The sequence below is a fragment of the Loxodonta africana genome, chromosome 8 (genome assembly GCF_030014295.1).
Source record: "Loxodonta africana isolate mLoxAfr1 chromosome 8, mLoxAfr1.hap2, whole genome shotgun sequence".
NCBI lineage: Eukaryota > Metazoa > Chordata > Mammalia > Proboscidea > Elephantidae > Loxodonta > Loxodonta africana.
Window position 1 is genome coordinate 85,323,854 of NC_087349.1, and position 25,937 is coordinate 85,349,790.

The following is a 25,937-nucleotide window of genomic DNA, read 5'->3' on the forward strand; positions in this document are numbered from 1 at the left end:
TGACAGGGAACACAACAGAGAACCCCTGAGGGAGCAGGGGAGCAGTGGGATGCAGATCCCAAATTCTCATAAGACCAGACTTAATGGTCTGACTGAGACGGGAGGGACCCCAGTGGTCATGGCCCCCAGACCTTCTGTTGCCCCAGGACAGGAACCATTCCCGAAGCCAACTCGTCAGACATGGATTGGACTGGACAATGTGTTGGAGAGGGATGCTGTTGAGGGGTGAACTTCTTGGATCAGGTGGACACTTGGGACTATGTTGGCATCTCCTGCCTGGAGGGGAGATGAGAGGGTGGAGGAGGTTAGAAGCTGGCGAAAAGGACACGAAAAGAGAGAGTGGCGGGAGAGAGCAGGCTGTCTCATTAGGGGAAGAGTAATTGGGAATGTGTAGCAAGGTGTATATGGGTTTTTGTGTGAGAGACTGACTTGATTTGTAAACTTTCACTTAAAGCACAATAAAAATTATTAAAAAAAAAAAAAAAAAGCCTTCTCCTGATTCACATAGCAGCAGGGGCTGGTGAACCCAAGATCGGCAGGTGGGGGAGCAGGGCTCTCCGCTCAGAGGGTGTGAAGATCTATGAATCCCAAGATGAGCAGATAAGCTGATAGCTCAAGTTCCAAGAACCAGAGGTTGGATGAACAGGAGGCAGCTGCAGGATCCAAACAGAGCAAAAAGCCAGAACATCTGCTTATATATGGATGCAGGCCACAGCCCCAAGGAAAATCCCTTTCAACTGACTGGCTACTCACAGCCGATCCCATCATGGGAGTGATCACATATGGACGCTGAGAATCATGGCCCAGCCAAGTTGAACACAATCTTAACCAGCACATCCCCCAGGCTAGTTTCCAGGAGCCATGCCTCAGGCTTCAGAAACTGCTAATGCAGTGTATTTCTGATGTCTCCCAAAAACTCGGTTTTTTATTATTCATTCTTCCACCTTAAAAATACTTGCCTTATTTTTCTGTGTGAAGTCTTTGGTTTTTTTTTTTTTTTTTTCCTTTGGTTTTTTGATTTAGAGGATAATGCAACCAAAATTCAAACAGGAAGAAAAAGGTAAAACATCCCCTGAAGGCCTCAGTTTCTAAGCCTCTCTCCCCGAAGTAGCCACTGTTAGGCCTCTTGTGAGCTCTTAAAAGGTATTTCCCATACTCGTATCAACCTGTTTTTTACACAAGGAGGTTCATATTACACATTGTATTTGCAGTTTTACTTTATTGTTATTTCAGAAAACCAGACAAATAAAAAGGCAGCTATAGTGCCACCATCCTAGCACAACTCCTCACTTTTACATATTCCTTTCCCATCTTTGTGTATAAGATGCTTATTTTTAAATAGTTGCCACTAAAATGTACAACTTTGTATCCTATTTTCCCACTTTTGCATAAGATTGAGTCTCCTTTTTTATTGTCGTAAATATATATATAAAACAAAACATTTGCTATTTCAATTTTTTTTACATGTACAATTCAGTGACTTAATTAGATGCATCATGTTATGCGATCACCACTATCCATTTCCAAATTTTCCATCAACCTTAACAGACAGTCTCCTTTGTATAGAGGTGAGGAAAGGGTTAGCTGCTTCACTTCTTCCTTGTTAACACGTATTAAAATCTGAAGGGCAGGAAGGAATAAGTGGATGATGTTGACGTAAAAAAGAACATGTGCTGGGTAACCTGCTTCTCATCCAACAATTGCTACTCCTGTCCCCCCCGCCTCTTTGCTCCAAAAGTGAAGCAAATTATAGCTCCTGGTCTTAGCTGCTTTTTGCTAACGGAAAGCAGAAGTGGCTTCAGGTTTTTGAAGGGTGTTAGCAGATCCTGCCAATGGAGTCTAGGGCACCAGGGAAACCGCCCAGGCAAAACAAAATACCATCCATCAAAACAAAATAAAAAGCAAATATACACATACAGTCATACACAGTTCAAAGTTTTCTCTGATATTCTACATAGTATTATATAAATAAAATTCCCAGAATGCATGGGAAATCAATATATTGTTCTGAACATATAATCAGTATGTTCATCAAAGAATAGCATGGTAAAATAAAATGCATATACTTAGTACCCCAAGCAGAAGTGCCTTGTTATTAGATTTTTTTTTAAGTATAATTTTATTTAACAGAGGAATATCTGTACACTAATTTTTTTTTTTTTTAGTGGCATTTACAGCTCATTTTTCAACCGCCATATAGCATACAGTGCATTTGAAACAGCTCTTCTGTGAAGAGAAATGGACTTCCCAGAGCATTCACAAGTTAAAATGAATTTTTGGATCAAAGTGTCAATCTCCTGTTTTTGTATAACAGAGTGGGAAATGCAAGAAAGTGATGTTTTAGTTCAGGAAAAATGGTCTGAATGTGTATTAGCTTAGAATTCTCAACCCTCCTCTGAGTTAGTACGCTTTTGTGCTCTTAGGAGTCCGTGGGTGGTGCAAATGATTAGCGCACTTGGCTGGTAACCAAAAGGTTGGAGGTTTGAGTCCACCCAGAGGTGCCTGGGAAGAAAATCCTGGTGATCTACTTCCTAAAAATCAGCCACTGAAAACCCTGTGGCACACGGTTCTACTCAGGCACATAAAGGCTGCCATGGGTTGGCATCGACTCGATGGCAACTGGTTTGCTCCTCAGGGGCTGGGATTTAACTTAGACACAGGGTCACCAGCTGCAGAGGGCCTCTCATGAAAGAGACGCTGTTTAAAGGCACCTGGCCATTAAAAGTGAGGTCATTCATAGTGCACCACTTATTAAATTGTTTTGTAAACTCATTTCCTTGATCAACTTTTAAGATGGAACTGACCTAAATCCCAAAATATCATCTTAACCACTGCTGAAAAACACCCAGCCTTGGCCAATAATAACCCATTGCTGTCGAGTCTCACTGACAGTGACCCTATAGGACAGAGAAGAACTGTCCCATAGGTTTTCCAGGGGGCAGCTGGTGGATTCGAACCACCGATCTTTTGGCTAGCAGCCAAGCCGTAAGCCACTGAGCCACCAGGGCTCCTGGCCAGTAATATATACTGCTGACTCATTGTGACATTACGCGTCTCCTCTGCCTAAAGCATACAGTCCATTCAGGGTGATACAAAGAATCAGTGGGAGAACACTCGGATGCTCCAGGATGACAGCTTTCATGGATGACTGCAGTCTCTCCAGGCTGATGTCGGCCAAGGCGAACAAGCGCTGCACAAGCCCAAACCTTTCTGCATCTTTTAGGGGAGCCAAGGTTGGCTCTTCAAGATCACACAGTCCATCATCAGACAGGGCATGAAGCTGAAATTACACATTTAAATAAGTTCATTTGAAAAATGTTACAGAAAATTCATATGGTTGGACAGTAATGCAGTTCTAGGTAATTATGAAAAAAATAAATTGTTGTTTCCTAAATCCCCTAAACGGAACAAGAAAATCCTTAAGATGTAACAAGGCCTTGACCCAGGCCAGGACCTGAGACCTGATTTTTTCCCACTAGCCTGGAGTCCTCTGTCTGAATCTCTGCTTTCTGAACTCTACCTTTTAACTGGAGCTATTAACTCAAGTAGGTTAGAGGGGTCAGAGTGTACCCTTTGTCACCAAAGGGTATGTAGGGTTTGTTTGTCTTTAATTTTAATGAACATATTAGAATTTTTATATATTTGCACGAACTTCTCAAAGGTAGGAACCACAGTTTATTTAATCATGCTTCTTATCTCAACAACCCTTGCCCTTGTTCTTCCTCCCACCTAGAATACTCTTCCTCCAGATTTTCATAGAGACCTTCCCTCTTGTCACTAATTTATCAGTTGAAATGCCATTTCAGAAAGATCTTTCCCAATCCCCTCTCCATATATCTACTCCCTAGCCCCAGATCAAGGAGCCCTGGTGCTGCAATGGTTAAGTGCTCAGCTGCTAATGGAAAGGTTGGTAGTTCGAACCCACCAGCGACTCTGCGGGAGAAAAGACTTGGCGATCTGCTCCCATAAAGATTTCAGCCTAGGAAATCCTATGGGGCAGTTCTGCTCTGTTCTATAAGGTCACTAGGAGTTGAAATCAATTCAATGGCGTACAACATCAACCCCCAGATCCCAGCCACTGTTACATTACTCCATTATATTGTCTTCATAAACTTACTGACACTATCGTCTTGATTGTCACTGTTTAGTCTAGTTCCCCTTACTAGAACATCAGCTGCTCATGAGACGGGGACCTTATCTGTCTTGCTCACCATTTATCCTCCTAGACACAGACACTCAGCTATCAAATGAGTATTGGAAACGGCTCTAATTCCAGCAAGGTTACTGCTCAAGATATATTTGAAGTTTTACTTTTAGGGTCTCAATCAGGCCCTGTGGCAGTTTCATTTCTTTAAATATTTTCAGTAAATACAAGTTTGCCAGATTTGATTTTGAAACAGCCATTCAGAAACAAATCAGATTATCAATGTAGTAAGTCAAATTTAAAATAAAAAATGAAATAAGCCTATAAAGTCTGCATGAATTTTAACTGCAGGTCCGAAGGGAATTCCAACAGAAGAATCCCAGAAATGTTCTGAGCAGTGGCAACCTTCCTGAAAGTAACAGGCAGCTGGCCCAGGTGACTGAAGGGCAGCCTCGTTTGAATATAAAAGCACTTGTGTGTCTATTATCAAAATCAGCCCTTATGAATCTACACCTTGTAGATTTGCCAAATACAACTCACACAGCATAACCACAGGCTTAGCATCACCGTTTGGCCTGGACTGGAAACCATCCCTTGTGCTTTAGAGAGTGGATCTGGCTGCTGCATAAGCACAGGGTCCACATCCTGGTGATGTTAGGATAAGCTGTGCCGGCATAGCTGGGCGGTTGGCATCTCCACAGTCTGGTTGAGAAGCACTCAATAGCAATGAAGCTCCCTTCTCTAAACATCTGACAGCCCACCTGCCCACAGGCACTTTTGGTATAAAAGGACTTACGGCCACCCAAGGGGGGCTTCAGAAGCCCTGAAGGCGCCCTGGGTAAGTGCTGTGCTGCTAACTGAAAGGCAGGTGGTTCAAACCCACCCAGTGGCTCCGTGGGAGAAAGGCCTGGCAAGGTGCTTCTGTAAAGATTACAGCCTAGAAAACTCTGTCACAGGGAGTCACTGTGAATCGAAAGTGACCTGATGGCACCTAACAACAACACTGATGACTCTAATTCACCTCTTTACCAGTGCTGGGGAAAGGTGTTTCTGTATGTGGCACTGTTTTCCCAAAAGCCCTTCAAAAAACTTCCCTCAAAGTTTTACTTAGACAAGGATGGAGGTAGACTTTGCACCCTGTTCTAAGTAAATCTCTTTAAGAAATACATGACACCTAAATCCCTTCAGGAGGCAGCAGCCTCCCTAGCTTGAGAAAACCTGTGCGATATCTAAGGGGAGATTATGCAAAGACACCCAGGAAGGCCTTTAAAGAAAATTCCGTTCTTTGACTGTGCTGAGCAGCCACAACAGGCAAACGAATGCCTCTGTGGGTGGGTAAACCAGTTGCCATTGAATCGACTCCACTCATGGAAAACTCACGTGTTGCAGAGTTGAACTGCTGCATAGAGTTTTCAAGGCTGTGACCTTTTGGAAGCAGATCACCAGGCCTTTCTTCTGAGGCACATTTTGGTGGGTTCAAACTGCCAACCTTGCAGTTAATAGTGAGCACTTAATTGTTGGCACCACACAAGGACTCCTTTGCAGGTGGACAGTCTTGTGCAAAAGGAGATACCTTCAGCTTAGGAACTTTGAGTGTGCTCCAGTGGCTCCCCTTAGAACTCCCAACTAGGGCAAAATTTGGAGGCAACACAAATATAAAATCATAGAGTTAATGGGCAGGAAGGTAACAACTAAGTGAGTGTGAGTGGTCAGCCAATGTGGTCTAGGCAGCATTTTCACTTTTCTCTACTTCCTGGTACAGCTGACGACTGTAAATACTCGGTAAATGCTGAGCTCTCAGCTGCTGCAAGAGGGAGCAGGCTATGGAAGCAGAGCTATGGTCTTGCTCATCAGTGCATACACTTAGGCTAATGATGCATGTTGTTTCCACAGCCAAGCTAGCCACCACCCTCTGTCCTCGGCTGGCAGCAGGGCACACGCATCGGCACATTTTCAAGTTGTTGCGGTCAATGTACAAGAAAGCAGCACGCCCCTGGGGAGGCACAATCTGGTTTCGGTTGTGAGTGATGTATAAACTGCTCCCTGGAATAATGCCAGGCCACAGTCTTCCACTGTCCCTGTTATGCAAGAAGGCACCAGCCCCACCAACCATAGCACTCAGCGTGCTCAGTGGAGCTGCATAACAAATGTCCAGGTCCCATCTAGGAGCCCTGGTGACGCAGTGGTTAAGAGCTTGGGTGCTAACCAAAAGGTCGGCAGTTCCAATTTACCAGCTGCTCCCTGGAAACACATGGGGCAGTTCTACTCTGTTCTACAGGGTCGCTATGAGTCAGAATCCACTCCACAGCAACAGGTTTTTTTTGGGGGGGTGGGCTGTGGGGGATCTAAGAAGTCTGGAGTCCCTGGGTGGTACAAATGGTTAACACGTGCAGTAGCTAACCAAAAGGTTGGAGGTTCATGTCCACTCAGGCACCTCAGAAGAAAGGCCTGGCAATTTACTCCCCCTAAAATCAGCCATTTTAAACCCTATGTAGCACAGTTCTATTCTGAAACATATGGGGTCGCCATGAGTCAGTCAGCTCGACAGCAGACAGCAACTGGTTGGTATCTAGATAGTCTACCACAACTCCTGTTTCCCAGATCTGAGCAGAGCTGAGCTGTGGTCCTTGCGCCCACATAACATGCTGGCCTGGGCCCTTGTCACTGGACCTTAAAGTAATTAGGCGAGGAGTGCTCTGCTCCTCTGCCCCAGGCTGAGCAACACCTGCAGAAGCTACCTTAGAGTGATCTCAGGGCAGCTGCTTGATGGTTCCTTTTATTAATGACCCTATTTTTAATTTAAAAAGGAAAACTTAACCTTGAACCTCTGGGGCTAAACTTATCACTACTAACACCTGCTCTTGTGATGACAAACCCGAGTGCACCAAACTAATGATATTCTTCGTAGAAAATGAGAAGAGCTGACTAGGTCTCCCCGAGACAAAGCCGTCCTCTTGAATTGCTCCTTGTAAACTCGACACACAGCAAAATCAAACTGGTCTCAGCACAGAACTGCCATCGCAGGTAATAGGGTGCCAAGCCCCTTCCTGCAATTTTGTATCAAGACCAGCCTTGGCCAAGATTCCCTCCAAACTATGGGACAAGCAAGAGATTTGGAATATAAAGACAGGGCTGGTGTCCTGGCCATGCTAGCAGGCTCTCCAAACAAATTCTCTCTGGGCCTCAGTCTCCAGACACGTATGTATACAAGTAAGATTAATATTAATACCTGTTTAACTTATCTCAAAGAAGCCTGGGTGGCACAAGCGGTTTGTGATTGGCTGCTAACCTAAAGGTTGGCAGTTCAAACCCACCCAGCAACTCTGTGGAGTTCTGTGCCAAGACTGGTTTGATTGTGCTGTGCGTCAGATTCACAGGGAGCTTAGTCAAGAGGACAGCTTTGTCTCAGGGACACCTAGTCAGCCCTTCTCGTTCTCTACAAAGAATATTATTAGCTTGGTGCCCTCGGGAAACGTCATCACAACAGCAGGTGTTAGATAGTGATGAGTTTAGCCCCAGATGGTCAAGATTAACTTTTCCTTTTTAAATTACAAACAGGGTGATTAATAAAATGAACCATCAAGGTGTTCTGGTGATAACCTGCTCCCATAAAGATCACATCCAAGAAAACCCTATGGAGCACCGTTCTATTCTGTAACACACGGGGTCACCACGAGTTGGTATCAAATTGAGGGCAATTTTTTTTTTTTAAATCTACCTTGAAGGGGGAGGAGCCCTGGTGGCTCAGTGGTTAAACACTCGGCTGCTAACTAAAAGGTTGGCTGTTCGAACCCACCAGTGGCTCCTTGGGACAAAGATGTAGCAGTCTGCCTCTGTAAAGATTACAGCCTTGGGAACCCTATGGGGCAGCTTTTTATAGGGTTGCTGTGAGTCAACATCTGCGGGTTTATCATGAAGGCTGTTGCGGATGAGAATTCCTAATGGTCATGAAGGGCTGCTGAGCATGAGAAAGCCTAGTGGTGTTTTATCAACTAGTAAGCATCTACCTCTTCATTTCCCCATCCCTACCCACCCCCATCTGGAAGTTCCTTACCAAGTGGCACAGCGTGGGAATAATCTGGAGCTTACAGCAGGTGCTCAGCAGAGCTGCTGCGTTATCTGGCATTTCTGCAGGAGACAAAAGCCATAGTCACTTTCCAAAAAAACAGTCCATGGGAACAGAGCCGGCCCCTGGATTATACCTAATTTATGCATTATTTTGCCCCAGCCTGGCAAAATAGGTGCTCAAGAAATGCTGAATAAATGAATGAATGGTGCTAAACAGGCAGCAAAGGCCTTTTTGAAAACAGATGTCAGAGTCGTGTAACCAGCTATGTTTCACCAGAGGATGCTGCTTGACGTTCCATGTGCCAGTCAAGAACTGCGCAGACTCGGGGGCAAGGGAATCCGTGTGGGAAAACAGAAAAAGCCTGGGGTTTGGGATTAAGGATCTATGTTTAAATCCCACCACTAATTAGAGATGTGACCTTGTGTAGGCCTTGCTTGGCCTCAGTTTCCTTATTTGACTTACCACAGGTTTTTGTTTTTTTTTTTTAATGTCAGTACACTGTGTAAGCTATAAAGAGTTCTACCCATGTCACGAGTCATTTGAAGAGGAAAACACGGTGTGGCCTGACTAAGGGGTGGCACAACAGACTTCCTGAGCCCGGGCTGTCCAGAGCGCCCCAGCCCACCTCAAGCTGAGTGGGAAGTACCCAAGGGTATTGATGGCAGATGGCTGCGGCACAGAGCTGTGTGAGGCGGGGGCTGCGCCTGAGGGCCCTGCCCAGCCCCAGGGAAGGAAAATGCAGGTCAGTGTTGTCCAACACAGGTTCTAGATGCCTCCCAGGGTAAAACAGCTGCAGTTCCTAAAAGGACCCCAATCCCCTCGGAACATCAGCAAGCCACCTTTTGAGCCTCAAAAGGCAAAAAAGAAAACGAGTCAACTGCTGAGTCATTTGGCCCAGGGGCTGCTTATGAACTCACCAAGCCTCCTTCCTTCATTAGCAGCCCTATTTATAAAGTGCAGCACTCTGCTGCTAGGGCTGTGACCCAGCAGAGTTCAGTGAACGAATGGTGGCTTGTTCCCAAGGGAGGTGATGTCTGCCAGGAGGATGGGGCAGCCCCCGGGGGGGGATGACTTCACCAGAGAAACCCCTAAAATTGCATTCAGGTGTTGCATGTGTATTCTCCTACAGAGAGGACCCACAGTTTTCAACTAATTCTCAGGCTCTTATCCAAAACCAGTAATATGAAGATGGAAAGTATACGTGGCCTGGTGGAGAAAGTCACCAGGGGCGTGAAGTCCTGGCTGAGCCACTGGCATAGGCATCTCACCTAACCTGTGCTTCAGCCCCCTCACTTTCAGGGGGGCTCCCAAGCTCCATGGAATCATCATGATCCCTTATTCTTGTAACATGTTAGTTCCATGTTACTCATTTAGCCACTCACTATTTTGAGAATGTAGTCCCTGGGTGGCAGAAGTGGTTAAGTGCTCAGTCGTTAACCAGAAGACTGGCAGTTTGTATCCACCCAGAGGCACCTCAGAAGAAAGGCCTGGCAGTCTACTTCTGCAAAACCAGCCATTGAAAACCCTATGGATCGCAGTTCTACTCTGACATACATGGGGTCGCCATGAGTTGGAATCAACTCCACAGCAACTGGTTTGGTTTGGTTTTTATTCTGGGTATGGTGCTAGGTGTTCTGGATATGGGATCAAAGAACAGCCTCTGCCTCACAGTGCTTACCATCTAATGCTACTACCCAACCCTGATTTTCCTGAGGGCAAGAACTGGATGTCATCTCCTACCTCTGGGCCCAGCAGGGCCTAAAACAGTAGAGGCTCCTGCAATGGCGTCTGAACTGAAAGGAATGATTCTGGCTGCTCCTGCACGTACTGTTTCTATTTTACAAATGAAGTCAGAGAGTTCGGGACTTGCTTAAGGTCACAGAGTGGTGTGGCAGGCTTTCCAGGAGAAAGGTCAGATGCTGGGACTGGAGTACTTTAAACAGGGAAAAGCACTACAAAACTGAAAAGTTAACTTAGATTACTTAGAAAGCTGGAAAGAGGACCTGAGAAGAGCCAATCATCTGCTCCAGCACTTTCCCCAGATTCTAAGGGGAGAAGACCACGCTGTCGTAGCAGCTAAAGGTCAGCTCACAAGGGCTGAGTATTACTGAGAAAACCAAAAACCAAACCCACTGCCATCGAGTCGGTTCCGACTCATAGTGACCCTACGGGACAGAGTAGAACTGCGCTGTCGAGGATTACTGAGGGCACTAACGAAAGAGCTTTACACCGAAGCTGACCTCTGCTGCGACCTACATCTACATGAGACCGCAGTTCAGCCAGCTGGGAAAGGGCATCTTTGGCTTAGAAATCGGCTGTGAGATTTTCAGCTACATTTAAAGATGACACAATCCTTGAGTTTACAGCTCAGAAACAGCAAATATGCTTAATGTTATGTATCAACTCCGAGAGGCTGCCTGAGTACAAGGTTACAGAGAATCTGAGGCCATGTCCTTCCTGCCTGGCTCAGGCGGAAGACGGCTGTGGTGGATTCGAAGTATCTGATATCATTGATCAAGCCTATTGATAAAAATGTTTCAGTAAGTCATAGGTTATGCGAAGAAAAGGCTTCTCACGAGATGGAGAATCTGGCGTGTGGATTAGCCCCTGACAGATGCCTGAACCCAGAGTCTGACTGATAAACTGATGTTAACATTGGAACAGGTCTCTAGGGCTCTGTTTTACATCCTGTCCCAGTCGACCAGTAAAAACTTTTGTTCATGACTTGGCACAAGACATAGAGCACACATCCATCAGGTTATAAAGCTGAGAGAGGCATTCTCTCTGTTTAATCCTTTAAAGACGGAAGGTCCCTAGGCCTTCGTTCCTGAGTTGAGGTGCTGGGGAGGAACCCTGATGCATCAGGAACCCAGGGCCCTGACTCGCATCACCTTGAAGGAATGCTGTGGGGACTAGGAGGCTGGTTTGCCACATCTTACTTTCCTGAGAAGGAAGTGAAAGCTCAGCTTCCTCATACAAGGTGACCACTTCTCACACCACAGGCCCCTGGTGTGGTGAGCTCTGGAGGGGAATGGTAGCGAGGTGGTGGGGAGGGAAGTGTTGTTACTCTTGATTTCACCACTCACAGTTACAGGATGCCACTGCCCTTGTGGGGCCATTTCGTGACTGGTGGGGAAGTTGTGGAGCCTTGCTGGGCCCAGCCACAGCTCAGCTCAGCCTCCAGAGACTCTCAGGGCCCTCCCTGCCCCCGACAGTGACCACACTGCACTCAGGGAGGGAAGGTAAGTTTGCAGCACAAGAGGACCAGAGGGCTGAAAGGCTGGAGAAGATCAGTCACCAAACGAATGTTGCTGCCACACCGCTCACCTGGTGGCACGTGTGAATCACAGGCTGTATTTTTAGAAGGTTATTTCCTGTGTTGGCAAGGGGTTGTGCCCACGAGAGCCCCTCCAGGAAGCGGGGAGAAGTACTTTTGGAGGTGGTGGAGAAGGCTCGAGGAGGGCAGAAAGGCCTCCTTGGTGCTAAAGTCTATGATTTTGCATGGTAAGCATGTAAACATCCTCAGCTTTCCACTTGTATTGCTGAAAGGGAGGGAATGATGTGTATCAAATTGCCCACAATTATTATAATTTCTGCATCCCCAGAAGCATGTACAGTAAGCAAAGCGATTTCAAAGCAACAGCCTTTTTTTTTTTTTTTTTTGCATACCTGCTAGAGCACTGACCAAGAAGTAGGCTGTTGAAAAGAGCTCCTGGTTGCTGAGGGCGTCCTCCTGTCCTGGGCGCCCGCCCTGCGGCAGGCTGCACCCCACCAGCTGCAGGAAGGCTGTGAGGTCTTCCTGCTGTGGGGGCTTCAGCTCCCCCACCACTGCCAGCGGGGGCGAGAGGCCGCTGGCCACGTCATCACACTGGAGGGCAGAGGGGAGAGGAGGCAGGGTGGTGAGCCTGGAGTAAGGTGGGATGCAACACACACCCCAGTCTCTTCACCACCTCCCAAAGGAAACAAAAAGAAACCTTGGCAGCTAACCTAAAGGTTGGTGGTTCGAACCCACCCAGCAGCTCCGAGGGAAAAGAGACCTGTCAATCTGCTCTTCTTAAGATTAATTAAAAAAAAAAAAACCACTGCCATCCAGTCGATTCCGACTCACAGCGACCCTACAGGACAGAGTAGAGCTGCCCCATAGGGTTTCCAAGGAGCACCTGGTAGGTTCGAACTGCCAACATTTTTGGTTAGCAGCTGTAGCACTTAACCACTGCACCACCACGGCTTCCTTGTTAAGATTACAGCCTACAAAACCCTATGTCACATGGGATCGCTATGAGTTGGAATTGACAGAGGGTCACCCAACAACAAAGGAAGAAGACCCTGAGCTTTCAAAATTACTAATCTTTGGGGTTAAATGTCCTCATACAGAGACAGCAAACTGAGCTTGCCCAGCAGGGGAGGAGGTGTGCAGGGACTATTAGATAGAAACTTCCAGGCCAGGGTCGGGCTGTAGAATTGTACCAGGGACCAGGTACAAGTGATCACATGCACAAGGTGGGGTTGTAGTTGTTAGTTGCATTGGGGTCGATTCCGACTCATGGGGAGAGGGGAATATAAAGAGTCATCATGGTTGTTATGGACTGAATTGTGTCCCCACAAAATTTATGTGTTGGAATCCTAACCCCTATACCTGTGGATGTCATCCCATTTGGGAATAGGACTTTGTTATGTTAATGAGGCTCTAAGAGTGTAGGGTGTGTCCTACATTTATAAAAAGCAGCATAGACAGGCAAGCACAAATAGGGGAAAGATGGATGCCACGTGGAGATCTCCAAGGAGCCAGGGAATGCCTGGGTTACAGAAGCTGAGGCAAGGGTCTTCCCCCAGGGCTGACAGAGAAAGAACCTTCATCTAGAGCTGGTGCCCTGAATTCTGACTTCTAGCCTCCGGAACTCTGAGAAAACAAATTTCAGTTCTTTAAAGCCAGCCACTTGTGGTATTTCTGTTATAACAGCACTAAGAAACTAAGACAGTGGTGCTTAAGCTTTCAAGTTAGCACCCCAGCCCCCAGCCATGCTCCCTGCTGGGCCCTGGGCAGCCACATCCATCGAGTGGGGCCCCCTGTGGCAGCCCTAGTGGCCTGGGCACCACCTTCTGGTCCCACGCCTTCTGTACCTCCGGGTACAGATCCTTCTGTATGAAGCCACCTGTTCCCCCACCACCCAGCCAGCCTGTTCTCCACAACTGACAGGGTGGCTGATGCTCTTTCCACAAGGTGCTGGCCTGACATTTTCCTCTCAGAAGGGGCTATTTTCAGAAGTAAAAGTCGATGGGTTTTTTGAAATGTGTGTTTCCCTGGGGCTAGCAGGCCCTTCCGCAGACTCCACATCCACCAGAATGCACAGGTACCCTGAGCTGCTAGACCATTTCAACCACCGCTGGTTCAGCACTGGTGACTCAGCTCTTTATGGCACAATCTAATTTCAAGAGGGAAAAATAATATGCATGTTTTCCTGAAAACCATAAAGCATTACATCAGAGCTCAAACTCTCCACGTAACAGAGAAACAAGACAAAAAACAAAACCAGAATAAGTCAGGTTCCTAGAGCCTCAGCCCCCTTAAGTGAAGAGGAACACAAAATGTGAGTGCACAGAGGTTGGCAGCTGGCATGTCCCTCATCACAACTCACAGGAGCTCAGCCTTCCCGGGAAAGCCTTCTGCTGTGAAACAGAAAAAATACAAAGGCCCACTTCTCTGTTTAAATAAAATAGGGTGACTTTTTGGACTCTGCCACATAGCCCCTTTGTACTGGGTTAAATAGTGGCCCCCTGAAATACATGCCCAACGTGGAGCCTCAGAATGAGACCTCCCTTGGAATAAGGGTTTTTGCAGATGTAATTAAGGTAAAAATCTCTAGATGAGATCATCGTGGATTGGAGTGGGCCCTAAATCCAATGATAGGAGTCCTTATAAGAGTCATAAAAAGAGAACATATACAGAGACACAGAGAGAAAGGCCACGTGAAGAGGGAAGCAGAGATTGGAGCGATGCTGCCACAAGCCAAGGAACGTAAGGAGCCACCAGATGCTAGAAGGGACAAGGAAGAATCCTCCTCTAGAGCCTTTGGAGGGAGCGTGGTCCTGTCAACACCTTGATTTTGGAATTCTGGCTTCCAGAACTCTGAAAGATTGAATGTCTATTGTCTTAAGTCACCAAGTTGGTTGTAATGTCTTACAGCTGCCCTAGGAAACTAATGTACCCCTCTATTTCTGATGTCAGCTACCTTTCTGTGGGTAGAAAACCAAGGGCCTGGAAGTAAGAGAGAAAGAAGACAAAGTTTAGGGTTCAAAGGATGTGGGGACATTTTTAACAGAATTTCAGAGTCTTGTCCCAAGAGGTCTGGCCCATCCACATTTCTAGAAAACCCAGGGTGGAGACACTGCCTTGAGAGGTCTCTGGCCTTACCACTCTTTCCAGGGCCATAAGTAATTCATCGTCAAGTAGGACTCTCTGCAGGATGTTGTTCAGAGCTGTCTGCTGTTGCTCTGGCAGCTCCACAAAGGGGTGGAAATTCTTCTCCAAGAGCAGAGCCTCTGTGAAAGCAACAGAACATACTCAGTCTTAGAACGGGTGTGCATGACTTATAGCAAAGAACAGCATCTTTGCTTTTTATAGCTCATTGTCATCAGCTCTTTCATAGATATTTCCACCTGCAAAGTCAGAGTGGGACTCTGTTTCTCAATAACCAACCAAACTGTTATCAGAAGAAAGGAAGGGAGGGACAGAGGGAGAGAGAAAGAGAAGTCCATCTTTGTATTTCAGGTTTTGGTGTATTCTCTGATGACTCACTAGATGTTAATTAAGTCTACTCAATTCTCTTCTGGAAAAGTCATCTAGACCACTTTTTAGCATGATTTCTGTAGAAGTAAATCATCAAGGCTCAATTCGTAAATATAAGTCAGTACTTTTATGTTGCTTCAGAGCTGTACAGATTCCAAAATACATTATTTTTCACATCCATTCTTCTAATGCATGGCAGACTTTTTATCCTCCAATATTCAATGCACATTTTTCAAAGGGGCTGGCTCTCTGGTCTCATGGCAAACACAGCTATCTCATCCTTTCCTTCTCCACCCCTCCTCGGGACGAGCACTGAGGTCCATTCTGCTGTTGCTTCCATTGTCTACAGGCCGCTTGAGGGCCTCTTCCCTTATAATCTTTTAAAAATTATTTTTAAGATAGTAAAAAATTTGTAATAAAATTAAGTGGGTTAAAAAAAAAACTTGATAAGACAATGCTTTCATATGCAGGGACATAATAATAGCTAAATGTACCACCTCAGTGGATGACAAACTCCAGCAAACAGTTGTAGAAAGCCCTATAGAGAGGGATGGGTACAGGAGTAGCCAACATATGCAGAAACGCTCCCAATAAACACAAACTGGGTGTCACAAATGGTTAAGCACTCCACAATTATCCAAAAGGTTGGCAGTTAAGACCTCACCCAGAGGCGCCTTGGAAGACAGGCCTGGCAATCTGCTTCTAAAAGGTCACAGCCTTGAAAACCCTCTGGAAAAGTTCTACTCTGCACACATGGGGTTGCCATGAGTCACAATCAACTTGACAACAACTAACAACAACAAGGTCTCTGCTGGAGTCCATGGGTAGTGCAAATGGTTAATGGGCTTGGCTGCTAACTGGGAGTTTGAGTCTACTCAGAGGTGCCTCAGAAGAAAGGCTTGGCAACCTACATCAGAAAAATCAGCCATTGAAAACTCAATGGAGCACAGTTCTACTCTGACACACATGGTGATGCCATGAGCTGGGGTGACCATGAATCAGAGCTGACTTGATGGTACTACTAAGTCTCTGCCAGCCCCAGCTTACCCTGCACTGTCCTGGTTGGCCTATGATCCAAGGACACAAAAGCCAGGCCAGTCCCCTCCCCACTCCACTCACAGGCTGACTAAAATGGACAACTTAGAGGGTGACCTTGTAGGAAGATTACAGAAAGCAGCAGCTCATGGGCTGTCTCCACTTCCCTGTAGTGCAGGTCAAGGCTGTGAAGCCACTGCTGCTGGGATCTAACTCACCACACTGACCACGTAGCACCTGAAAAATCACACCTAATTATCAGGGCTTCAGACAGGTTATTTCCAGTTCGAACCACTGCTGACGATTTGCATTGCTAACAAGTGCCCAGGAAGTTACACATAAGAATCACCTGGCGATCTTGTTAAACTGTGGATTCTGATTCAGTATATTTGGCAAGGATATTCTGCATGAGATGGGGAAAGACCAGTTGCCATCAAGTCTGCTCCAACTCAGGGCAACCCCATGTGTGTCAGAATAGAGCTGTGCTCCACACAGTTTTCAATAACTGTGACCTTTCAGAAGTAGATCCCCAGGCCTTTCTTCTGAGGCATCTCCGGATGGACTCAAACCCCCAACCTTTTGGTTAGCAGCCAAGCACATTAACTGTTTACACTGCCCAGGGACTCCTAGGATGGGAAAACCTTCACTGCCATGTCTTCTAACATTGACCTTTTTGACAAAAACATTTTCTGGTCTGGGCCCCACTGAAGCCTGACAGTCAACTCCTCTAACCCTTGTGCAAGCCAGAGCGCATTCTGAGCTTTCCCAAGTTCTTTCTCCTGAGCTCATACCTAATTATGTTTTCTCCTTTTCCTTGCCCAGCTCCCCAACTCCTCTGCTTTTACTGCCCCCCTGCACTCCCCCATCTACCAAAAAAACCCCAAACCCAACAAAAGAGCTTTTTAAAACACAAGGTGCCGTGGGGAGCAAAGGACTACGGCAGGCGTGTCTGGGTAACTGCTCCTCCTCCTCTGTGGACACCGTGGCACCATGTCTTCACGCCGTATGGATGAAGAGCCTCCGTGAGAGCAGTGTGCAACACTGACAAAGTGTTGTTTATCTTGGCACTGAAGCTTAGAATATAACGAAGCAGATGCAAAACTGGGGTTCTCTATCCTTGCTGCTGACTAGCTATTCTTAGTAGTCAACAAAGCTTCTGTGGTTAAAACGAAACAAAAATGCCAGGCCCCTGGCTCCTTCACTCCTCAATCTCCCACCCCTGCCCCATTCAGGGTAGAGGTCCCTGGGCAGCACAAATGGTTTGCACTTGGCTACTAACCTAAAGGTTAGTGGTTCAAACCCACCCAGCAGTGCCTCAGAAGAAAGCCCTGGCAATCTGTTTCCATAAAGATTACAGTCAACAGAGTCCCATGGAACAGTTCTACTCCATAACACATGAGGTTACCAGGAGTTGAAATCAACTCAGTGGTAACAGGTTTGTTATTCCCCCCCCCCCCCCCCGCTCCCACCCTTTCCTCAAAATATGGTGTCCACAGCTGAGGTCCCCTAGGATCCCAATCAAGGTAAATCCTGACGAGGTGACCACGGTTGTTGGAGGCACCATCCTCTCTGTTTTCAAATGTTTTCCATGGGGCCACTGAGAGTCCTTAATAAAATGGGGAGATGTTGATGCTAAAGGTCACACCAACTCTTGGAGTCTATGCTCAGTTAGCCACTCACCCACCATGCCCCCACTATTGGCAATACCTTGTTTTAAAGCACTTAAGGGCCCGCCCGGGGAAGACACTCCATGCCCAATATCTGGCATGTCCGCAAAGGCAAACATTCTAAAGACCGTGTGGTCCAGGTAGATGGAGTCATTTGTCTTCTCGTGCTCAAAGCCACCGTGCTTCCCTCGGAGGAGACAGAATTCTGTAACACAGGAGAAAAGGACAAGCAAGGCACAGAGTCACTTATTGGTACATCTCAGACCCTTGGCCTTACCTAACTCATGGTAGAGTAGGGAGACACGCCCACTCCCTTACCCTTGTAAAACCTGTTTTCTATGTAAGTTATGCTCTGTTTGAACAAAATACCCAGCCACATCCTACAAACACAAATACATGGTTGTTCGTAACATAAAGCTCAGTAGTGTGTACTCTGAACAGGCAGGAATCAGTCTTTCAAACAACAGAAATATTACCTTATCCTGATTTGAACAACAACAAAAAAACCAAACCCTTTGCCGTCTAGTCAATTCCAACCCATAGAGACCATACAGGACAGAGTAGAACTGCCCCATAGGGTTTCCAAGGAGCAGCTGGTGGATTCGAACTTCCGACTGAACTACCAGTTAACAGTCGAATGCTTAACTGCTACGCCACCAGGGCTCCAGATTTCAATAAGCCAACCCTAAACAAACAAAATGCTACTCGTATGAAAGACTGGGAAAATCTGAACACTGATGACAATAAGGAATTCTTGTTAGTATATTTAGGTGTATAAACGGTGATTACGTTTTTAAAAAAAGTCTCAATTTTTTTCATTAATAAATAGAATGATTAAAAAACAAAATAATAGAATGATACACAGCAGTAGAAATGAACTATTGATTTCTGTAATCGTATGAATGAATCTCACAAACAGTACGTTGAGTGAAAAAGTCAGACACAAAAGAAAACGCTCTATATGAATCTATTTATGTAAAATTCAGTAAAGGCCAAAAAAAAAAAAAAACCAAACAAACAAAACCCAAATCAAATCCATTGCTGTCTCATCAATTCCGACTTATAGTAACCCTACAGGACACAGTAGAAATGCCCAACAGGGTTTCCAAGGAGCCACTGGTAGATTTGAACTGCCAACCTTTTGGTTAGCAGCTGAGCTCTTAATTGCTGCGCCACCAGGGCCCCAGTAAAGGCAAAACTAGTCTTTTTTTTAAAAAAAAAAAAAAACCCTATCTTCTAACAGTATAAAATACTGCGGAAGCCAGCACAACTGGTCTAATGCAAGGGCATGGAAGCTCCACAGATACTTCCAAACTCCCTGAGGGACCGAATTACTGGGCTGAGGGCTGTGGGGAGCGTGGCTTTGAGGAACATCTAGCCCAACTGGCATAACATAGTTTATAAAGAAAACGTTCTACATTCTACTTTGGTGAGTAGCATCTGGGGTCTTAAAAGCTTCTGAGCGTCCATCTAGGATACTCCACTGGTCTCACCCCGTCTGGAGCAAGGGAGAATGAAGAAAACCAAAAACACAAGGGAAAGGTTAGTCTGGAGGACTGACAGACCACAAGTACTACAGCCTCCACCAGACTGAGTCCAGCACAACTAGATGGTATCCGGCTACCACCACCAACTGCTCTGACAGGGATCACAAAAGAGGGTCCTGGACAGAGCTACAGAAAAATGCAGAATAAAATTCTAACTCATACACACACAAAAAAAGACCAGACTTACTGGCCTGACAGAGACTGGAGAAACCCCGAGAGTATGGCCCCCAGATACTCTTTCCACTCAGTAATAAAGTCACTCCCGAGGTTCACCCTTCAGCCAAAGATCAGACAGTCCCATAAAACAAAAAGAGACTAAAGGGCCAAGAATGAGAAGGCAGGTGGGGACAGGAAAGCTGTTAATAGGCAATACCAGGTCAAAAAGGGAGAGTGTCGACATGTCGTGGGGCTGGTAAACGATGCCACAAAACAATATGTGTACTAACTGTCTAATGAGAAGCTAGTTTGTTCTGTAAACCTTCATCTACAGTACCAAAAAGAAAAAAAAAAAAACTATCTTTTAGAGATACTGAAATATTTATAGACAAAACAATATAATGCTGGGTATTTACTCCACAATAATCCATTGGGGGTGGGACAGGTGGGTGAAGGCATGGATGAAATGTGACTTGCCCTAGCTATTGAAGATGGATGGTAGATATGTGGGGATTCTTTATATTTTTATCATTATTTTGTACATATGTGAAATGTTTCATAATAAAAAGTATTTTAAAAATGATAAAAAGACACATTTCCTTAAACATTTCTGTATTTGAGAGCCCAGCTAAGGTATCTAACTTTTGGTAAAAATCTAATAGTTACGTCTTTACTAAGCAAAAACAATAAATCAGCACATGAATTTGGGTTCTCTTTAAGCTTCTGTTTGATAATTTGTCCCCTTAAGCAAGGGCTATCAAATAAAAACATGCTGAGCCTGGTATTTGCATGAAACATGGGTGGCTTGGATCTTAGTACACATTTTCATTTGCTTGTGGGCACTCCCAAAAAAACCCCAAACCCGTTGCCATCAAGTCAATTCCAACTCATAGTGACCCTACAGGTCAGAGTAGAACTGCCCCATTGGGTTTCCAAGGAGCAGCTAGTAGATTCGAACTGATGACCTTTTGGTTAGCAACCAAACACTTAACGACCCCACCACCCATAAAGGTACAAGGTCTGTCTTAAGACAAGTGAATCAATCCTTCATCTATTCAGTCAGCTGATTCCCACTTGCTGGGCATGCAGGTGTCCCAGGCTCTGCCCTTTGCACCGGGTGCTGGAATAAGTGTGACAGGCCCCCAGGTAATGACTCGGGTCCCTATCCTTCCAGCTCCAGCTTCAGGACTGTTCTCAGCACTTAGCATGCAGGCTCAGTGATGAGAGACCACCTCATCCCAGAACTCGATGGGATTCATGGCAGGCAATCAGATTGTTGTCTCAGACCATTCCCCCTTTTCCACAGAACCACAGCTGAATGCATTATTTATTGAAAGTAACACACCCACACTACATGGAGGAAAGACTTCAAACCTGAGTAGTTTTCTTCCTTCAACTGAAGCATAGAAATAAAGGGAAAAAAGGTGAACAGTCATTTGTTCTTTTCTGTTAAGTCCAGGTCGCTGGCCCAGGCAGCATGGTTGGCCAGTATTTACGGAGACAGGGCAGGAAGAGAACAAGAAGACAGGGGCCATGACTGTTTTACAGCCATAAACACAATCAGGAGCCCTGTGCTGCCCTTAAAATAATGCTGAACCAACTAGGACTTTCAGAGTCCATGGCACCAACACCACTCTTGCCTGACACAGGCACAGCCCCGGAAGGCTTTCATCAGTCTCCTTCATCCATAGGATGTGAAAGAACCCTCTACTCTGTGCCAGGCGCTGTACTGGGGGCCACAAATACAAAAGGACTAAAGCACAGGCCATGACAATAAGTGTGGGAAGAGGGAGCATTGGGGCTAACGGTGGTGCTGGAGGAAATAGAAATGTTCCTGAACACAGAGTGGCAGGTGGGATGAGACCAGCAAAGGCTGCTTGGGTGATGCAGATTCCAGAGGAGTGAGCCAGGCAAAGACAGGGAGTGTGTGTTCCAGACAGGAGAAGCAGCAGGCATAGCACTCAGGAGTAAGAGACAAAGGGGCTCATTCCAGGACAGCAGGCTGACTGTGGCAAGACCACCTGGTTGACTGGTGCTGGTGACGAGAGGGAAGTCTGGAGACATAGCTAGGTTAGACCGTCACGCACCCAGAAGCTCAGACTCTATCCTTGGGACAACAGGAGCCATGGAAGGCTGTACAAGCAGGGGAGTGAAACGATCGCATTCCTGTGTTAGAATCTTCACACTGATACATAGCTAGGATGGAACAGACGGGGAAAGATCAGAGAGGCGGAGGAGCCAATGAAGAGTCTGTGGCGGGAACACAGGGGGAGATGCTGGCCTCTGAGGCAGTGGGCCTGTGGGGAAGTGGACAGATTCGGGACATAGGTGGGAAACAACAGATCCATGTCCACAGGTCAGCCGATGGGAAATTTCAGCCAAAAGGACACTGGAAAAACCCTAATTGTAAGTTGTTAGAAGTGGGGAGCCATTGTTTAGGAAGCAGTGAGTTTCTGTTCATGGTGATGGGAAACTTGGCAGTGGATATCGGTGACGCGTGCACAACATGATTAACGTAATTGATGCCACTAAATTGCACACGTGGAAAAGGTTAAATTGGCAAATGTGGTATAGATATTTTTACAACAACCAAAAAACTAAAATAATTTTTTTAATCCCTAATTGTACAAAAAGTACAAGGCTTTTTCAAGACAATAAAAAAGGTGTTTCTGATTGTCTACATGTGTGGCCGGCAGGGGCAGGGGGTGGTGGCACTGCTAGAGAGGAAGGGGCCATACTGAGTGGCTGAGATGCCCCTCCCAGCTTCATCAAAGGACCCTGGAGTTGGCCTCCTCTCACTGTTGAAAAGGACAAACAGGACCCCTCTCAGAGGGTATCCTACCCAGTAGGTAGGGGAGAGATCAGGCACCCTCATAATGGTCCTTCCTTCCAGCCCCTGCAAGTCTATGTTTATGAAGCTGGATCAGAACATTCTGTGGCAAGAGTGACGGAGGACACAGATGGGCAAAAGAAGAACTGGTTTAAAAATCAGGCAGTGAGTCACACAAACAGCGCCTGCCCTCCAAGCTGCAAAGGCACTGCACTTGGCAGGGGTAAAGAGCAAGGGAGCTGCCACCTAAGGCCAGGGTATGGGAGAGGAGCCAGAGGGATGGCTGAGAAACCCCCAAGGGACCTCTTTTCTCAGCAGCACAAAGAGTTTATTTTCAAAGACAGCGGAAGCAAGCAAGAAAAAAGGCTTGAAATTGAAATGCAAACAGGAAAGCCACACAGAGCAAGGCTGTGTCTTAGGGGCCCCTGAGGGATCCACAGACTGCCCTGGAGCTACAGGCCTAGCAGGGCACAGCTGCCTCCCTGGGCAAACAGGAAGGGGCTTGCTCTGGCTCCCGGCCACCAAAGGGTCCGGAGAGCTCTCATGGGCATTCTCAAGTGAAGCTAAGATTTCAAAAGGCCTTAAAACGTGACACATGCGCCTTCAGTAAGGCTGACAGGATAATTAGGGCCTAAGTGCCAGGGCTGCAGTCGCATCAGCTGATGGGGTAATACTGCTTGTCATATACAGACAAAGACAACAACGTGAGGTAAAACTGAATCATCTTAATAACTGCAGTTGTTTGGTAAACAACATTCTTTCAAAAAGAAAAAATTAAATAATCGTTTCTAAAATCCCCGTGATGACATAAAATTTGGAATTACGGGCCTGAAGGCTGTAGGTCGTGGCTCTTGCCCTTGTATCTCATGTGGCCCTGACTTACCTCTCTAAGCCTATTTCTTAAAATAGACACTGTTTCTTCCACTGTTTCTCAAACACCCACTGACTTTTCAACAGTCACATAAGCCCAGCTAGCATTTTGGTCTGTTCTGAGTCCCACAGTTGTAACTCAGTGGTATGTTTACGGTGACTCATTGTGGGCTTCATAACTGCCAAAGGCTAATTAATTGAAAACTCACTCCTGAACCTACCTCTTGACTGATAACAAATGGGAACAGCAGGAGTTAGGAACAGACATGTGCATAGTTCACTATGGCACATACTTTAAAAATGTTTTTATTATGAAAAATATCAAATTGTACAAGAACAGAGAGAACTGTGTAACGATCCATAGTCCAGCTTCAACAACTATTAACTTCTGGCCAATCTTCTTTCACCCCAACCCCTCTCCAACACATACATACCCTCTATACTCCACCCATATTATTTTTTAAATCAAATCACAGGCATATTACCATTTCATTGGTGAATATTTCAGTACGACTCCTCAAAAAACAAGTAGTCTTTTTTTTATAAACATAACCATAGTATCATCTTTAAAAAAAAAAAAAAAACCTGTTGCTGACCCTATAGGACAGAGTAGAACTGCACTACAGGGTTTCCAAGGAGCGACTGGTGGATTCGAACTGCTGACCTTTTGGTTAGCAGCCGTAGCTCTTAGCCACTGCACATTAGGGTTATTACATTATATTTATTTATTTATGCCCCCAAGAAGTGACTAGTTTTCTTGGGCTCAAGCCTACCTCTTCTCGGGAGGAGCGTGAGGGAAGCGTTGTGAGCATCTAAGATCAGCAGACACTAGCTAAATTAAAGCCCTTATTTTCTTCTAACTGCGGCAATGACCTTCTAACTACGGAGCCCTGGCGGCACGGTGGTTACAAGCTCAGCTGCTAACCAAAAGGATGGCAATTTAAATCCACCAGGTGCTCCTTGGAAACCCTGTGAGGCAGTTCTACTCTGTCCTATAGGGTCGCTATGACTGGGAACCAACTTGATGGCACCTAAGAACAACAGCAACATGGCAATGACCAGGATCTCCAAAGCTCTGGGCACATTTATGATCAGCAGAGGAGGGATAGTTTATTTTTGACTTTATATTGAAGGAGGGAGGGATAATAATGGTAATTTTAATAGCTAAGGTGGTGTACTTAATAAATGACCTCTGTGCCAGGCATTTCATATCCTAATTTAATCCTCACCATAGCCTCATGAGGGAATCTTTCACCTTCTGAAAAAGGGCAAGCTAAAGCTTAGCGAGATCCAACAGCCTGCCTGAGACCTCAGAGGATACGATGGTGCGGGGTTGATGCCCCGTCTGTCTGACTTCTTAACCCCATGCCGTGCTGGTGAAACCATGCCCTACACCAATGACTGGGATAGGAAGGTGGAGCTGCTCTTCACATCCCCTCCCCAAGGCCACCCAATGCATCCCACAGGTCCAGGAACCAGGTCATGGGACATCCTCTTCTGCTCTCTCTTGCTTCTCTTCCCATATCCCACAAAGCAGTAAGGGATCCTATACAAGTGTGTGTCTCGGGGAAAGAATACATGCCCCTCGACAGTCTCCTGAGAGCCCCAAGCAAGAGGCCAGCACTCACCAAACTGGCCGTCCAGCTTCACATACAACTCGATGACGCCGTAGGCAATAGCGGTGGAAGCTGGGATCTCCAGCACCACATTGGAGTCCTTGAGCACGTTCCCATCCTCCGTTGCTGACACCTGTGGGCAAGAGCACACTCGTCCACCAGGATGCTAATCACCTGTGAACTCAGTCTCGGCCTGGCTTCTCTGGGCATCCCCACGGGGCCAGCCTTATGCCTTGCACACAGGTGCTCAGAAAATGTCTACTGAACTGAGTGGAGAAGAGGCAGAAGGAAGAAGGCAGAGGCTAGGGTTTAACTTTGTCAGAATCAGACTTATACATATTCCCAAGTGGTCCAACAAACCCCTGGCACCAAAACCCAAAGTGTGGGAAACAGTGAAATTAGATCTATGTTGCTGAATAATGAAGATAATAAAGAAGATAACTTCCCATTTCCCTCACCAAGGGTTATGGAGCCAATTTTGAGATCCTAACAATATCAAAGCTTGGCTGGGGGAGCCTAGCTGAGAGAGAACCCCCAAGCTCATCATTCCAATGTCCGGCCTTGTGGGTTAAACAAAAGTGGGGGCAGAGGTGGCCGTGGGGAGAGGAGAGCAGGATTAGAGAAGAAAACTGCCAAGAAATCAGGCATCAAAACTGTCTCCTGCAAACACTGTCACAAATATGATCCCTTCCCACAACACCTGAAGGAGAGGAAGATAAGAATTTCTTCCTATTTGTTGGCTCAAAACTGGAGATGAAAGAACTATTTTAGGCCACTTGATCCTGGTTAGTGTGACGCTTTGGGTCAAGAGCTGGCAGCTGGCCCCCTGACTCCCTGGTGGACTCCAGGACTTTGGTGGGTGGTGACTTCAGGCAGAAGCATCAGCAGGGTCAACCTAAGTCACTTCCCACCAGGCACCTCCCACATCACTTCTGTCCTGCCTGCCTGGCCAGCTTTCCTCCGGGAGAGCTCAGGCTCTAGACCTATAGCTCCATCTCCTTCCAAATACAACCTCCCTGGGTCCTCTAGAAAAAGTCAAAAGTTAACCCCAGGATTTCTGGAGCCACTGAGACCGCATGAACCCCCAAAACTATTGCCCTGAGATAAGCTTTAAACCTTAAACCAAAAATAACCCCCAAAGTCTTCTCTAAATCAAACAATAGCTTAATTAGTATGGAATGTCTGCCATGAGCATTATGCTCCTTTAAGAACTATC

General features: G+C 46.2%; 1 protein-coding gene across 4 annotated transcripts in view; it reads right to left on the reverse strand.

The window, feature by feature from the left end:
* Positions 1-541: 541 nt before the first annotated feature.
* Positions 542-25,937, reverse strand: part of GSDME (gasdermin E) — a 78,758-nt gene continuing 53,362 nt past the window's right edge. For all 4 annotated transcript variants that reach the window (XM_064290085.1, XM_064290086.1, XM_064290084.1 and 1 more), the window contains exons 6-11: positions 24,734-24,854; positions 17,743-17,907; positions 14,626-14,753; positions 11,883-12,081; positions 8,199-8,272; positions 542-3,280 (exon numbers count right to left, since the gene is read on the reverse strand). In XM_064290085.1, coding sequence (XP_064146155.1) covers positions 3,047-3,280; positions 8,199-8,272; positions 11,883-12,081; positions 14,626-14,753; positions 17,743-17,907; positions 24,734-24,854 — 921 coding nt within the window. In that variant the 3' untranslated portion in view covers positions 542-3,046. The remainder of the gene's footprint in view (positions 3,281-8,198; positions 8,273-11,882; positions 12,082-14,625; positions 14,754-17,742; positions 17,908-24,733; positions 24,855-25,937) is intronic.